Here is a 16287-nt window from a genome sequence, read left to right on the forward strand (position 1 = left end):
AAGAATGCCACTCTCTCTCCTACCAACTCTTGCTCTCTTTTTCTTACAAATTACAAGAATGCCATTTCTCTCTTTTTCCTTATAAATTACAAAAAATGCCACTCTCTCTCCAACTAAGGGAGACCTCAGCTTAACATCTCAATTGCTAGGGGACCTACAATCAAAGGATAACATATGCATTGCATCCATCACAGCTCCCTTGCTGCCGAGAAGCAGGTCAACATATGTTACATATCCATAAATTGAGATGACCAAAAATTTCTCTCTCCCCATGCTAGGACTTACAAGTAATTGGACCAGCCAATTTTGTAAAAAACAGGCTATGTAGACTAGATTGTTAGTTGTTGGGGAGATCTAAATCACATCTTCGATTAGTATTAGCTTTTACTCTTTACTAGTCCTTATCCTTTGAGAATAAAAGTTTATCTTATCTTTTCCACATTTTATGCCATTGTAAAAGAAGAAAGAAACAAATAAAAAATGAAGTGGGAATTATTGCGATGTCGAAAGGTATTGTTAAGAATTACTTTATGTAATGATTGTCTTATTTCTACTAGGAAGTAAAAACAAAAAAGATCAATTACCATGATCTTGGAAAGGGGCCTTCTTGAAGAAATGATAGTTTGTCATGTACAACAAAGGGTAAGCTTTCTAATAAACTTATAGCTTTGTTTTCAAAGGGAATTTGTAGAGTTTAGCTACAACAAGAACTGGAATCTATCTAGATGAAATACTTCAAACCTATTACTACAAATCAATTAGATTCATTACTACAAATCAATTAGGTGTATCAAGGATTGAAGCTTACTCATATTTATGTGGACTCGTTTGATTTACAACTATAAATTTTACAATGCCATTTTGTTTTTCTATCTCCATGGTGGCTTTCTCTTGAGGTCCTTATAATTTGACATTTGTGGATTTGCTAGCGAGCCAAATTTAGCAAATACATGGCGTTTGGTGACATGGACACAGTTTTTTAAGGCGCTGAATTGAGGCTAGTCAATAGGCGGCACCTTGTCGCCTAGTTGCCTAGCTGGGCACCTAGGCATCACCTAGGACGATGGGATTTTTTGAATAAAAACCATGAGTCCTATGATAACTGCCTAGGTTCCATAGCAAGTAGCAACCATCTTTCACTATTAATTGTATATAATCTTCATAAAAAATGTATAAACTTCATTTAAACATAGAAAATTAACATATAAAAAATAGAAGAAAGAAAAGAAAATCAGTATGTGTTGATGGACAAAATTTTGAGTTCTTCCATGCTTATTATTCAAGGGTTCAAGACGGTATGCATCACGATTCAGCCCTAACAGATAAGAAAAATAAAAGAAAAAACGAAACTAGTATTTTAACTCAAACTAAATAATTTAGTTTAATAATGTTTGTTTTATTATTACAACCTTAGAAAGTTAAGAATACAAAAGTATCCAAAAGCACTGTGTAAAAAATATCTTGGAGACTAAATGAGGCGACCCTCCATGAGTGCTTTATTGCGTAGGCATTATTTTTCATGTTAAGCTACCTTGATATTATTTGATTATCATAATTACGTAGTATATCCTAGAAGTAGTCAATATTTTACATGACAGTGGGTTGTTCTTGTATCATTTGGTGTAGCAATAGCAGACATGCCTTTGCTTTGTAATTTGTTTTTCATTTTGTTTATAGTAGCATGTTTGTGCTTTATTGGTTGATAGTAGCACGTTTGGGGTACCATAACAAGCATGTACTCACCATGTGGACTAATTGACACCAAAGAACCTAGACATACAATGAAGTTTGGTTTTAAATTTGATTACTAGCATGTTCATGACTTATTTGGAGAGTCATAAGAAAGCGTTGTGACCATGTGAACTCATCAGAATCAAATCACCCAAGCTTGCACTCATTGGGTGGTTTGGTTTTCCTTGATAAATAGCATATTAGTTTTTTATTGAATGGTCACAAGAAAGAATTGTCACCAGGTGAACACATCACATGGTGAGTGTTTTATTTGCTCATAGTTATAAACAAAAGGTACAGAATTTGTATCAGGTAGGAATGTAAATCATAATTACAAACAAAGACATGCAAAACTGAACCAGATGCAAAATTTATATCTGGTTTTTTCTCTTCAACCAAACACAGCCAAACTGTTTGCTGTCTGTTTAGAGTTTTGCAAGAAAATCATGAATTTTCATATTAATGATGGGAAAGTACCTAGGATCCAAACCTGTCTATGGCGATTTCAAACAGACAAAATTGATGGCTGTGTTGCAAGAACTGAGGGTCTTAGATAAATCTCTATGTTACAACGATTTGGTGGCAGAATGGGATTCTAGGGTAATTGTGAGATGGTTTAAGCATAATTGTACGCTTCATAGATATAAAGGTATCCTATAAGGAAGGTAAAAGGACTGGATGGGGAGCCGAGAGTAACTTTTAATTGGATTCAAAGATCAGCCAATAAGCTTGATAAAGTTCTGGCAAGACAAGGAGTGATCAGGAGTCTACTATGTTGGGGGGAGAGGGGGAAGGGAGTGGAATCATTTCACTAGTAAGCTAAAAAATGGAAAACAGGGGTGGATGATGCATGCTAGCCTAAACACAAGGGTTCTTGGCATACTCATGATTTTATGCCATTCTTTTATCTAAACATTAATAAAATTTCATTTTTACTGCTAAAAAAACTTGCCTATTTTTTGTGATGCCCTGGTTTCACACAATTGAACTATTTACTGTGTCAAGATGGAAATGCCATTTTTTATCATGTTTTACTCTGACTTACCATAAAATATGAACTGAGTTTATTAATAGTTCTTTACTATTGACGGATATCCTATACTTTTTTCCAGGAGGAAAATTTCTTTTTAGTGGGCAGATGGGCTACATTGATGGGGGTAACCCTCCCCACCAACCCTGAAGCCACCCAATCCCGGGTGAAAGTGGGATTCAATCCCAAGTCTCCCCCACAACCAGAAAGCCACCTGGGACCTTCATTCCTGGAGAAAATTAAGTGGGCAGGAAGAAGCAGTTCACTTGATGGGAGCTTCCATGTTATAAATATGCTCAGTAGGGTCTTAACCGTTTCTGATATTCCCAGTTTTGACCTATCATTTCTTTCTTATAATGGTATAATTTTCTCCAGCGAAAATGCATTTTAATTTCAAAATGGTATCATCGTCCTTTGATATATGCCAAGTATAGAATATAACTGAAAAGTGTTTTTCATTGCAGTAACTGGGAAATGGTTTTTCAATTAAACAATACCATGATTCAGCAACTTTTGCACCAGGGTCCCAGGTCAGTCCTTTGTGTGTTTGTATGATGTTTGCTCAAATTAACTATTTGTGACCTTTATTGCGTAAAGGCCCTAAACTATTCTATCAGAAGCTTTCTGCAAACTTTTAAGGGATGACTTATACATCCATTACTAGTTTGAGGTCATGGCTTCATTCATCCTAGTACAACCAATATATCTTCTGCTGTATGCATGGGAATCACATAGCCCACGTGGACAACAAACTGCTATTGTTTGCTTAAAATGTTATCCTACTCCAAGGAAGCATCCTCAACAGCCTGGTATACCAACAAAGGTACCTCTGTAAATGATTTCCATTTTCCTGACTAATATTTGTTTCAATTTCATTGTTTACTTGGAACCTTGAAATGGGCAAGAGTAGATTAGAAAACGTTCTCAATCAATTTGTTATTTAAATTTACTAATAACTTGCCTGATCATGCGGGACTGAGCTTTACTAGGTTTAGTGCTTCTCATGCTTCTTAATGAGTTACCTAATACAGTTGATTTTGCCATGGAGATGCTTTTTGTCAATTACCTTTCCAAGGATGATGTCTAAGGTTGGTAATATGGACAGGGGACTGGGGTTTTTAGTAGGCTCACTTATTGCCTTCTGTTGTGCTTTTTGGGGTCTAGTGTCTGAATTCCCCTCCCCCTCCTTTTTATGTTTTTTTTTTTTTTTGTTATTGCATTTTTCTCCCTTTTATTAGATTCATCAATCAATGAGGGAAAGGAAAACATTATCAGCTACAATCCCCTTGTAATTTGAATATCACTTGGGAACATCCAGCAGTAGGAACTGGACTTGGTGATTACAGATTTTAGTTTTGCTACATCCATCCTTTCCAATAACTAGAAGAAAGAAATAAAATAAAAGTTGGTATTGATCCAAAAAAAAGTTGGAGATGATTGTTGATGAAGGAAGATTTGGCCCGATCTCACAGTTATGCGATACGTGGCAAAGGCAATAGATCGGCACAAAAGCAAGCCTAAGGCGCGAGCACCAAGGGAGAAACCAGCGGTCAGAACTCCCTATTAGAGGCCCGAACTCACCCTTGGCCCCAAACCAGAAAGTAATCTGAACTGGACTACATGCAACAGTTCGGGACATGCTTCGCCAAACTGGCCTGCTTGTAACAGTTCGGGACATACTTCGCCGAACTGGCCTGCCTTGTAACAGCTCGGGATACACCTCGCCAAACTGGCCTGTCGTGCAATAGTTCAGGATACACGTCGCCGAACTGACCTGCCCTATACATATCTCCGAACTCAAGACTTCGCCTCACTCACCACTCCACATCGCCCTCAGGGCACCGAAACCAAACAAACCGTACTATGCTTGACACCAAGGAAGTCCGTATCCAAGGTCGGCGCACCTGACTGATTTGGGATCTGACACTTGATGGCCGCATTCCAAACAGCCACTTGCCACCGCCTCCTGACACCGCCATCTCCAGTTAGAGAGACGGTTCCAACAAAAGGTAGTGACGGTTCTGTCCCAGCAGAAAGGATGATGCCCGAATTGACAGATGCAAGGGTAATCATACCCGACCTGACAAGGGCCTCGGAGCGAGTGTGCGAAGTGATTATAAAATGCCCCCTACCCCCAACAAACAAGGCATGTGAACTTTGCGCTATCTGGTCTATACTTTGCCTTTGAGAGATTACTAACTTGAGCTTCGGAGTTATCTCACCGGGTTCCCCCCAGAGTTCCCTCATCTTTCCAATTTCAGGCTCCCCATCGCTCCAACTCAGAAACGAAATCGTTAACAGCTAAGACCGGCCGGATTGCACTTCATCAATTGTCTAACCATTTTAAATGTCACTATAGTTTTTCTATGTCTTGGCTGCTTCATAGATTTTCTGTTTTCCTGTTGTCTTCTTTGTTTCTTCCCAACAAATCCCTACGACCCTATCCAAGGAAGGAGTGGGGGAATTAATTAGTGTAGTTCATAACCCACTCATGACCTGGGGATTGCTCCCCCTCAAAACCTCTAGTTCATAACCCAGTACTCATTTTGTTAAAACATAAACTCTTTTGATAGGGCAACCAGTATTGTGTGAGCTGGGCACAATCTTTCTCCATTTCATATAGAAATCATAAAGATATCCAAACCAAACAACACAAATTTGAATATAAGCAATCACTTTTTATAATAATATAATACGAGTAGGAATAAAATAATACACGGTTGGAGGAACATGCCAACTTGCCACGTAGTAGATTAAACCTTAAGTTTGCTTCGAATTGTATATTAGAAAAAAAAACTGTTCATTAATAAAGTTCTCAATTGTCATACTGATTACAGAGGGAAGAAATAAAATATATTTATCCAACATCAATAAATAAGTTATTTAATATAATTGCAATGTGCCTAAATCTAATTTTAGTACAAAAGTTAGAAAAAATAAAAGATGGAAACAATAAAGGGCTTCATTTGAAAATTTATGTCACCTGAATAGCAATTATGGACTTCAAAATATTATTTGGTTGGTCAATAATGCTTTTTAATTAAATTGGGAAATGTGCTAAGTTAAGCAACTCTTTTGTTTGTAATAAGGAAGAAAGATTTCCAAATACTGCGGAGTCGGAGACCTCCCAATGAAGTGTGAACATGCCAATGTTTTAAACCAAACTCCAGTTGATTTATTGTTTTATTGTTTTATTTTTTTTTTTCCAAATACTGGTGTGTTCAAATGTGTCCTGATTGTCCTACGACCAAATGAGATCTTTGTAATAAAAGATGGAGAAATGATGTATTGGCTATAAACTAAGGAACTGACTAAATCGTAGCTTGATCATCGATCATCCAAAGAATCGAGACAATGGTCCGTTTCGTTGTCGAGAAATAATGGGATGGGAAAGGAATATGTTTTTCCCCAATTTTTGCATCCAGTGTTCGTTTTCCGAGAAATAGTATAATCAAATTTCATTTTCCTGTGCTTGTTTTCTAAGAAACAAAACGATGTGGAAGATGCTTATTCAGAAAAGCATGAGCAAAGACCCATAACACTACAGACCGAAGGGGCAGGGGAATAAGTAATCAAATATCCATAACGATAAATCTGGAAAAGAGAGGGAGCTCCTACCATCCCGCAGTTGAATGGAAATATTTGAACCCTACAGACAAAAAAAAAAGTGGATATGCATGTTGGATCTACAATGTACACACGTAGATCTGTAGAAAACATAGCTTGATAACGTAGAAACAATGGCGTTTAGTTAGCGAACTACCGTGTATTACAACTGATGGGAAAGAGAGTGACAAAGCCAAAAGGGGGAAGAAAATAATTTCCAGGGTTTAGGAGTTATAGATCTGGCCTTACCTTGGTTGAGACAGCCCGACTGTTGTCGAGATGTTGAGATAGTGAGATGATGACTCCAGTCATAGTCGAGACAGCCCGATATTTTTTTTCTTAGGCCCTATTCGTTTGCTTTGAAGTCTGACATCTGAAAGTGTAATAATTACATTAAGAGGTATATTAGTATTGGTGAATTTTTTCCTCTAAACTCTGAATGTAGAGAATGTTGTTCAAAATTTTGAATTTTGAATTCTGAAAACTATCAAATATCCATTTTGACCCCATATATGAGAATTTTTGTTTGTCTTTCTGGGGGTATCATTGGAAAATAAAAAGTTGTATGATTGCACTTGAAAAGATAAGAGATAAGAAGAAACAAACAATCAATTTTCTCTTAAAGCTAAAAGATTCCTCTTAAGAGATAAGAGATAAGAGGAAACGAACAGGCCCTTAGTGTTTTCTCTTTCTCACCGGGGTCGCACCATATTAGCGTGACCCCACATCTTAACTTTTGAGAAACTGCATACCACATTTTCGCATCTCATCAAAACAACCAAACGTGTAAAAGTGGAAATTCCCATCCCAGTCACAGCAACCAAATGCACCATAAGGGTTCACATGGTTTAACGCATTGTGAATTCGTGATCACTTCCACTTGATTGAGGCGATGAGTGAGAACCGTCTTAGTAATCAAGATTCAAGAACATGTTTGCTATATATTAAATCCACAACTTGTTTGTAGTATGACATTTGCACAGGGATGGAGACCAAGAAGTGAGAAACACAACACCTTGATCAACTGCTTGATATTAAGTTTGCCGGGTGCCACTAAAATATGTTTTTCTAAACATCTTGGTAAGCTTTAATCAACATCAATGCATCATCACTTTAAGAAAGAAAGCAAAAGCAATCATCTTTAGAGCTAGACAACAAGGGTCCTTGATGTTTTTTTTGTCAGGCTGTGATGTTAGAGTGAATGGGTGATAGCTCATTTTGGGCTTTTGGCCTGTTCAATGTTAGATCCAATAGAGAAGCGACCGTGAAATAACTAAGCGAAGGGTTGAACATAAATTGAAATTCTTTTGCATCAAGATCTTAGCAACTTGAAGGCTGTTTGATTAAGGTGCGTCTTTTCATGCCAAAACGGGTTGAAAAATGGTCGAAAACTTTATTTGGAGCTTCTCAAAAATAGCCCAAACCCAACTTCCCATGCCTTTTCGACAGCTAGATCTTTTCCCAACCAAACAAGAAAAGACCAAGGTGCATTATGTCGGACTTCTAAAAAGCTGACAGCCCGTACAAAAAAACGTGCCAAACGAGGCCAAGGTAAAGGAAGCATGTGGTGACCAACCACAATATGCCATACATCCTCGATTATCACTTATAGATTATTGAGGGTATTTCAACAGTCATCCTGGTGGTTTTACATTCGGTACCCTCATTACTTGACGCTTTGGCACACTAGTCTTTTTGTTAATACACTTATTTGATAAAGTGATTTTCAAGTAATACTTAGTAGGATAAGTTCGTTTACTTGCATTTTTTAAATCAAATTCATCTAAGTATTTCATTTAATAGGGACATTTTTTATGAAAAAATTTACAATATTTAGGTTATGTTTGGTTCCTTAGGTGTTTATTAAAAAATATCGTCACATCATTGCCACATAAGTGTTGGTGTTTATTAAGCATCAAACCACTGTTTTGTTTCAATTTTTATCAAATAAATACTAAAAAACATAAATTATTTGATTTATGTGTATGAAGCATATGGGGAAATGTCAACATCTTGTTTCCCCCAATGTCTCAATGTTTTTTGAAATGAAATGCTTATGTGGCATACTTTATAGAATATTAGTTTGAGGTGAAAAATAAGAAACATTCAAAGCGGCTGAACCAGCTTATTTGAATCTTCACCTTACGCTGTTCAGCCCTCTCAAATGGACTTTAAACCATAATATTAGAGATTTGATTTCTTCAAGTGGGTGAGATGGTTAGGGACAAAACACTTCAGTTAGATGGGAATAAAGTACTTACGAAAGATCCGAACTTGTCTCCAAAACACTCAGTGAAAATAACAATATTTTGATACATAGATGGCTTTTACGGTTTTACCTAACGTCCCAACAACTTATAACTAATTAATAAAATGATCAAAACTTTTGCCTTGATAGAATCCTATTGGCCGATACTCCACACGATATTATGTAATGTAAAATGTCTAAAAGTCGCAAATCTGAGCTCAATCTTGATGAGACTTTAATGCCTTTAATCTATTGATTATATACTATGGTTAATAAAATGCAAAAATTAATTACATTGTTATTACCGTCCAGAGGAATTTCTAAAATTAATTACTCAGCTTGGATGGTTTGTTATTAATATTATTTTAATATTTTCTATAAAAATAACAAAACTAGCATGCATATAAGAATTAAGTAATCAATGAAAACAGTAGTCAACATTTTAATTTTGGGTGATTGATACGCATCGGCAATAAATTGAAAAATAAAACAAAAAAATAGTAGAGAGGATGACCTTAAGGCTTAGTTTGGAAAGATTATAAATATAAATTCTAGAATGAATAACCTTATATTTTGTATTATTTTGTACTATATATATTTATATTTATACTCATTCTATTCCAATAATAAATTTATGGGCCTTATTGTAAAAAACACAGATCCCATAATTATCGGAGCATTTTGTTTGAAACAGCTGATCCCTATCCGCCCTACCCGCCCTGAGGAGGAGTTCAGATGTGTTGCCAACAAATGCTTCCAATAATGTTCCAACTATTCATTACAGTTTCACATTGAGAATATCTCCCCTTGCGACAATTGTTAGTGTTGATAGCATATCCCTACCCCTCCTGTGGAGGGCAAAGATACATCACATGTACCGAAAAGGGGTCTGGATCACCTGCCAACAATATATATTCCAACACTCTACCAAGGTATGTGCTGTGTTAGGTATCACCTGCTGTAAAGAATCATATGCAATAAGAAATACGAATTGAATGGATATGACTTAAAATTTGTATAAGATGTTACGGAAGTTGTTGGCAAGAGAAGATAGCACCGTTTCCCCAAACCTCCACCTTCTTTAAGGCTGTGTTTGGGGGAGGGGTGTCTTTTTTAATGGGCTTTTTTTGGAAGCTAAAATCTATCCCCCGTCCCCCAAAAATCCCCGGGTTAGCTTTAGAAAAGAAAAAGAAATTCTCTCCTCCAAAGTCCAAACACAGCCTTAAACCCTTTAAAACCACCAAATTAAGGTTGAGTAGAGTACGAATTTCAAATCCCCCCAAGCACACGAAATGTTGATGAGTCAAAGGTCGAGAAAAACCTCGCTCTCTATTCACTCACTCAATCACTTTTTTACAGATGGCTCAAGGCAGAAGAATATTTAAAAATTGATACGGACTAGAGAAGAAGGGGAACCAAAAGCTGCCAGACCTTGATATCACAGTCTAAACTGCCACTGTAAAGCTGATAACAAGTAACAGAAGAATTGGTAGTGTTAACATAAGCAGCTGTAGACGCCGTCAAGCACTTGATTGGTCCTCTGTGTCCTTCCAGCACGGCCAAGCAGCTGTAGCTTTTCTCAACACCCCTCTTCCATATCCTAACCGTTTTATCAGCCGAACCGCTGCATACCAAATCTGACACCACCGCCAAGCACAGAATTGCCTTGGTGTGTCCCCTGAGCGCACCCACAACCACCATTTGACCTCCGCCACCACCATCGGCGGCACCGCCGTTCTCTTTCTCCCACACTATGATTGATCGATCACATGCACCGGAATACAACACAGACCCATCAGTATTGAGTGCTAATGCATTAACGGCGGACTGATGTTTCTCCAGTGTGGTCACCAACGAGTGCTTCTTGTCGGCGGGTAACTTACTCCACACCTTAATTTTCTTGTCGGCTGATCCAGTGAAGACGAACCCATCATTGGACAAGGCCAACGCATTGATCGCGTCGTCGTGCGCGCTCCCTACCGACTCTAAACACTTGAAGTCGGAGGTTCGCCAAATTTTCAACGTCCGATCCCATGAAACGGAGTAGAGCCGTGAGCCATCTCTAGATAGAGCGAGTGCTGAAATGGTGTCGACGTGATGAACCCAGGTGCATCTTTTGTGCCGCCGCACTTGAACATGGTTCTTAGGTGGGAGGAATCGCATAACGCGGTCACTGAGGGTGGGAAGCGTGGCCAACCGCCTATACCTGTACTTGCCTTGGTGGGTCTCCTCGTTATAAATTCTCCATACACGGATCTTGTGGTCCTGGTGGGCGCTGAATAGTTGGTCGCCGGAGACCACAAGAGACTTAACTGCGCCCTTGCCGACAGAAACCACGTTGTTGGTCAGAGACGGTTCTTGGGCATCAGCGTCAGCTGCTGCTATGGGTGAGTACCGTGGCCAGACTCGGATCTCTTCGTCAGAGGAGCCGCTGCAAAGGAACTTCCCGGCGAGGACGAGGGAGAAAACGTAAGAGGAATGGCCTTTGAGGGTGGAGATGCATTGACAGTGGGTAGTTGATGATAGTTCCTGCTGCTGCTGATGTTGTAGGCGGTGGTGATGGTGGAAGGATAATTGTGAGGTGAGGGAAGGGACGGACGGTAAGCTGGGCTGAGAAGAGAGAGAGATTGAATTTGAATGAAGGTGATTAGACGGAGATTGTGATTCGTTATACGAATTGCAGGCAAAAGGACATGACACAATTCCCATATTCTCAAGGGTTCAAGCCAGCGAGAGGATGGGAAGAAGAAATTGGGTAAGATATTTAAAAGGGAGAGAAGAAGAGGAATTCTGAGGAGAGTCATAGGAGGTGGGCGCATTTTAGCAAAACAAGTGGATCAGCTCGGAGAGTAGCGTATTTAGGCAAAAAACGGTGTAGGAGTAGTCAGAGTAGAGTAGACTAGTCAATTTGGTGAGAGAGTCTCTCTCTCTCTCTCTCTATCTATGGTTCTATTATTCCCAGGACCAGTTGGAAATCTAGAACAGTAAGATAAAGATGAGTATCCTGATTCCTGAGTACACTAATTCGCATATACAGAACTCAGAGTACTTATTCAGTTATTTATTATGTGGGCTTTCTTTTTCTGGGCTGGAAAGTTTTTGCTTCACATCAACGAGGGAAATTAAATAGTCGCTAGGCTTATGTTTGCACTTTGCAGAGCAGAGAGGACTGAGGAGGAAACTGGTGGCTGCCATGAGAGGGCTCCATCTAGATGGGCATTCCCATGAAAAGGGTTTGCTTTTGAGGATATACATGAATATTATTTTCTATTTATTCATTGAAATGATACAACAGGAGGCCTTACTTCACCCACCACAGTTTCTTTTCAAGTCTCGTGTATTAAGGCTATGTTTGGTTTGATAGAAAAAGTAAAAAAAAAAAAAAGGAAAGGTAGAAAAACCTTTACAAACATAACCTAATTGACAAAATGCCGGACAATAAAATGCCATTAACTCTTTGCACTAATTTTTCTTATTTCTTAAGTTTTGGCTTTTGCGTAGAATAAAGGGGGGGGGGGGGGGAAACTTAATAGATCTTCCATGTGTTTTTCCTCAATAATAATAACAATCAATGAAAGAAAAGAAAGGTGATGGTATGTCTAAGAACCATTTTAGAAGTAGCTGGACAGAAATTGAATAAACAAAATTGCCCAGTAGACACTTCCATTTGAAATTTTTTTCTCCCAGGATTGTTTTCAAAGATTCTGGTCCTCATTTAGGGTTGCAATTTGCAAGTGGTATTTCAATTTAATCCTATTAAAGGTGATCCGAATTCGATCCATTTATAATTGGATCAAATCTGATTCCATCCCTATTCGATTCGGTTTGATTTAAACATTTAAAATTTATGTTGTATCTACAAGTAGAGTTGGTCTTTGAATGTTATATGTTATGTTTTTACTAAATTCTCATAGGTTTAAGTTCCATATAATTATTTTATTAATAATATATAACATTTTGATTATTTTTAGTCTCATTTATTTACACCGTTTCATATTCGATTGCATTCCAAATTCGATTCAAAATTGAGACATCCGATACATAATATATTATTCGAATTTGAATATAAGCAAATCAAATTTGTATCTACCTATATCCAATTTGATTCGGTCTGCAGCCTATCCACATTCTCTAATTATAAGGGAAAACTTAGTGCATGTTTGGCAAGTCTTTTCGAGAAGATCTATTACAAGATCTGATAGTTAAAAGACAGGGGTGAACTTTGGCAAATAAATCTTGGAAGATCAAAGATTGTTTGGTTGAAATATTTTTCATATATCTCAGTAAAGACTATGAAAGTTAGAAGACTGTTTGGTAATGTGATGAAAATATGTGTTATGTATATATAAATGCCTTGTGTCTGGGCCAATAAACGTTTCATTTAACACGTGGGACCCATACACATTTTTTAATTTGGGCTTACATACCATTGGTAGACATGTATGTGGGGCCCACATACATTTTACATGGTGGGCTTGACATACCATTGGTGGGCATGCATGTGGGGTCCATGTGTGGATATGTATGTGAGGCCCACATACATTTTTGGGATTATAACAGATAAGGGCAAGTTTAGGGCCCTAATATCAATAAAATAAATACTTTCAAAAAATTTCAAAAATATGTTAACTTTTTAAAAATAATTAAGGGCAAAAACATTGTTCATCTTCTTCCTCTTGCAATCTATTCATCAGTGCCGCCGTTGCCTCTGGCAATGTCTCCGCCTATCTCCACCCACCTTTGCCTCTGCCTCCTGCGGCGCTAGTGGTCATTCCTCTGCCCAATGCTGTCACCTCCGCCCACCAGTGCCGCCGTCGCCACCACCTATGCCTCTACCCACCTCCAACAACGTTGGCGGAGGTGGCAGCGTTGGCTAGAGGAATGACCACTAGTGTCGCTGCCACCACCTCTACCTCCACCCACCTCCGGCAATGTTGCCGGAGGCGGAGGTGGCGGCGTTAGGCAGAGGAATAACCACCAGCGCCGCCCACCTACGGCAACGTTGCCAGAAGTAGAGGCGGAGGTGGACGAAGATATGCGGAGGCATTGTCAAAGGCAGGTGCTGATGAATAGATTGCAAGTGGAAGAAGATGAACAATGTTTTTGCCCTAAATTGATATTATTTTTAAAAAGATAACATATTTTTGAATTTTTTTTAAAATATTACTTTTATTGATATTAGGTCCCAAAAGTTGCCCTTATTTGCTATAATCCCTACATTTTTCAAGGTGGGCTCACTTTTCTTTGGTGGACATGTATGTGGGGCTCACGTACATTTTACAAAGTGGGCCCAACATACCATTGGTGGACATGCATGTGGGGTCCATGTGTGGACATGTATTTGGGCCCCACATACATTTTTCAAGGTGGACCCCATATACCATCGATGGACGTGTACGTGGGGCCCACATACATTTTACAAGGTGGGCCCAACATACCATTGGTGGACATGCATGTGGGGTTCATGTGTGGACATGTATGTAGGGCCCACATACATTTTTCAAGGTGGGCCCCATATACCATCGGTGGACATGTATGTGGGGTCCATGTGTGGACATGTACGTGGGGCCCACATACATTTTACAAGGTGGGCCCAACATACCATTGGTGGACATGCATGTGGGGTTCATGTGTGGACATGTATGTAGGGCCCACATGCATTTTCAAGGTGGGCCCACATAACATTGGTGGACATGTATGTGGGGTTCACGTACATTTTACAAGGTGGGCGGTGGGCCCGACATACCATTGGTGGACATGCATGTAGGGTCCATGTGTGGACATGCATGTAGGGCCCACATAACATTGGTGGACATGTATGTGGGGTTCACGTACATTTTACAAGGTGGGCGGTGGGCCCGACATACCATTGGTGGACATGCATGTGGGGTCCATGTGTGGACATGCATGTAGGGCCCACATACATTTTACAACTTGGGCCCCACATGCTATTGGTGGACATGTATGTAGGCCCACATACATTTTTCAAGGTGGGCCCCACATAATACCTAATGCGGGCCTACATACATTTTTCCAAGTTGGGCCCCACATACCACTGGTAGGTCCCACTTATACATTCAAATAGTTTTTTGTGGAAAGATAACCCATTTTCTCCCAATCGTGTGCATCGTGCCACACGTTTGAAAAAGACAGGGCGCTAAAAGATTGTTCTGGAGCTTTTTTCCAATTGATATTTTCATTGTCAAATAGGAAAAACCCATAATTCAGGCTTTCGAGCTTCTAAACAGCCCGAAGCCCACGCGGGAAGACTTGCCAAATGCGGCCTTAATGTGTCCATATGAATAATTCTATCTCCCTCACACACACACACACACACACACACACACACGCAACATAAACATAACCGATGGTGTGCAATCTGGTTGCTCCTAACTAAATGGAAGCTCGGATGTCGGTTGCTTAGGTGGTCGATAGAACTGTAAGACAAGTAAGATCAGAGAACTCGGGGTGGCTAACTCGGTGTGGTCACTCCGATGCTTAAGTTAGTAGTTGATGTATACGAGCTGTAAGCTTTTGAGAGTAATAGCTAGTAAGCAGTAAACCGCACGTACCTTGTACAACTGGAGTAGACACCCTTATATAGGTGATCTTCCGTGGATCTCACAAAACACCTCTGAGATCCTTGGCCCACGCCGTTAGGAGTCTGTTCCACCTCGAGAAATGGATATCGTGCTAATCGATAAAGCTTATCGAGTCCGTCCAATCTGGGCAAGATGAGGATAAGACCTAAAAACGTGCGGCATGATCCCGTAAAGCTCGGAATCAATTGGCTAGCTACTAGATATTGACTACGTGTCACCTAGGTAATTCGGGGCACCTCGAGCTGCTCGGACCTCGGTCTTGGCCGAGGTGACCGAGGTACCTGAAGTGACGTATCCTATTAAGGTGGCTAGAAGCATTGACTCATGTCCAATCATCAGGTCGCATCCACGTATCCGCTAGCTCGCGACAAATCACCCCTGATCAATAACTATTGTAATGCTGTTTTCGGTCTCAATATTTGGTAGATGTATATCAGTTGACTTCAACAATCAAAGAACTTTCCACCAATTTGTGAGCTTTTCAGAAGAAAAAACGGATGTTTCGTTTCCTTTCGCAAATGTGGACTTCTCAACGTCGTGCTATCAATATCCCACCTATTGTTTTTCCAAAGGAACTTTGATAAAGAGAAAACTCCCCACATCCATAAATTTCAAACTTCATGGTGATCGTCAGGAACTTTATTTCGATTCTCTGGTGGACTGTTGAACCACACCAAGCCATTAGCCACACACAAATAATCTTTGGAACCCGCCATTATCATATTCCATTCTTTTCTTTCAACATTTTTTGCATCTTTCACATTCAAGTTCCCAAGGCTCAATGGCTCTTTTCATGCATATATCAGAGAAGATATAGAACATAAAATATCCTGGGTAATTACGTCCATCTGGTCAAATTATGTGAAGGACTTGTCCATTAAGACTTACCCCAAAAAGTGATATTTTGAGTATTAATTAATTTTCCAATTTATATTCCATCCTTAATTGGACGGTTGCAGAAAGAGTCTGGATATTGGAATTTGGATGGTTATAATGATAATTCCATCAAAATTATCATAGGTGTGGACCCACCAGATCAACTGAACTGGGAAAGAAATGGAGAGCTTATC

The 16287-nt window shown here is 39.3% G+C and overlaps 1 protein-coding gene across 1 annotated transcript; it reads right to left on the reverse strand.

The window, feature by feature from the left end:
• Positions 1–9910: 9910 nt before the first annotated feature.
• LOC148854027 (protein JINGUBANG-like) lies at positions 9911–12043 on the reverse strand. The gene has a single exon (XM_088982462.1). The coding sequence runs from the start codon at positions 11322–11324 to the stop codon at positions 10014–10016; it is 1311 nt and encodes a 436-aa protein (XP_088838588.1). The 5' UTR covers positions 11325–12043; the 3' UTR covers positions 9911–10013.
• Positions 12044–16287: the final 4244 nt, after the last annotated feature.

This window comes from Nelumbo lutea, chromosome 4, assembly GCF_056320005.1.
Source record: "Nelumbo lutea isolate HS-2025 chromosome 4, American lotus-T2T, whole genome shotgun sequence".
Lineage (NCBI taxonomy): Eukaryota > Viridiplantae > Streptophyta > Magnoliopsida > Proteales > Nelumbonaceae > Nelumbo > Nelumbo lutea.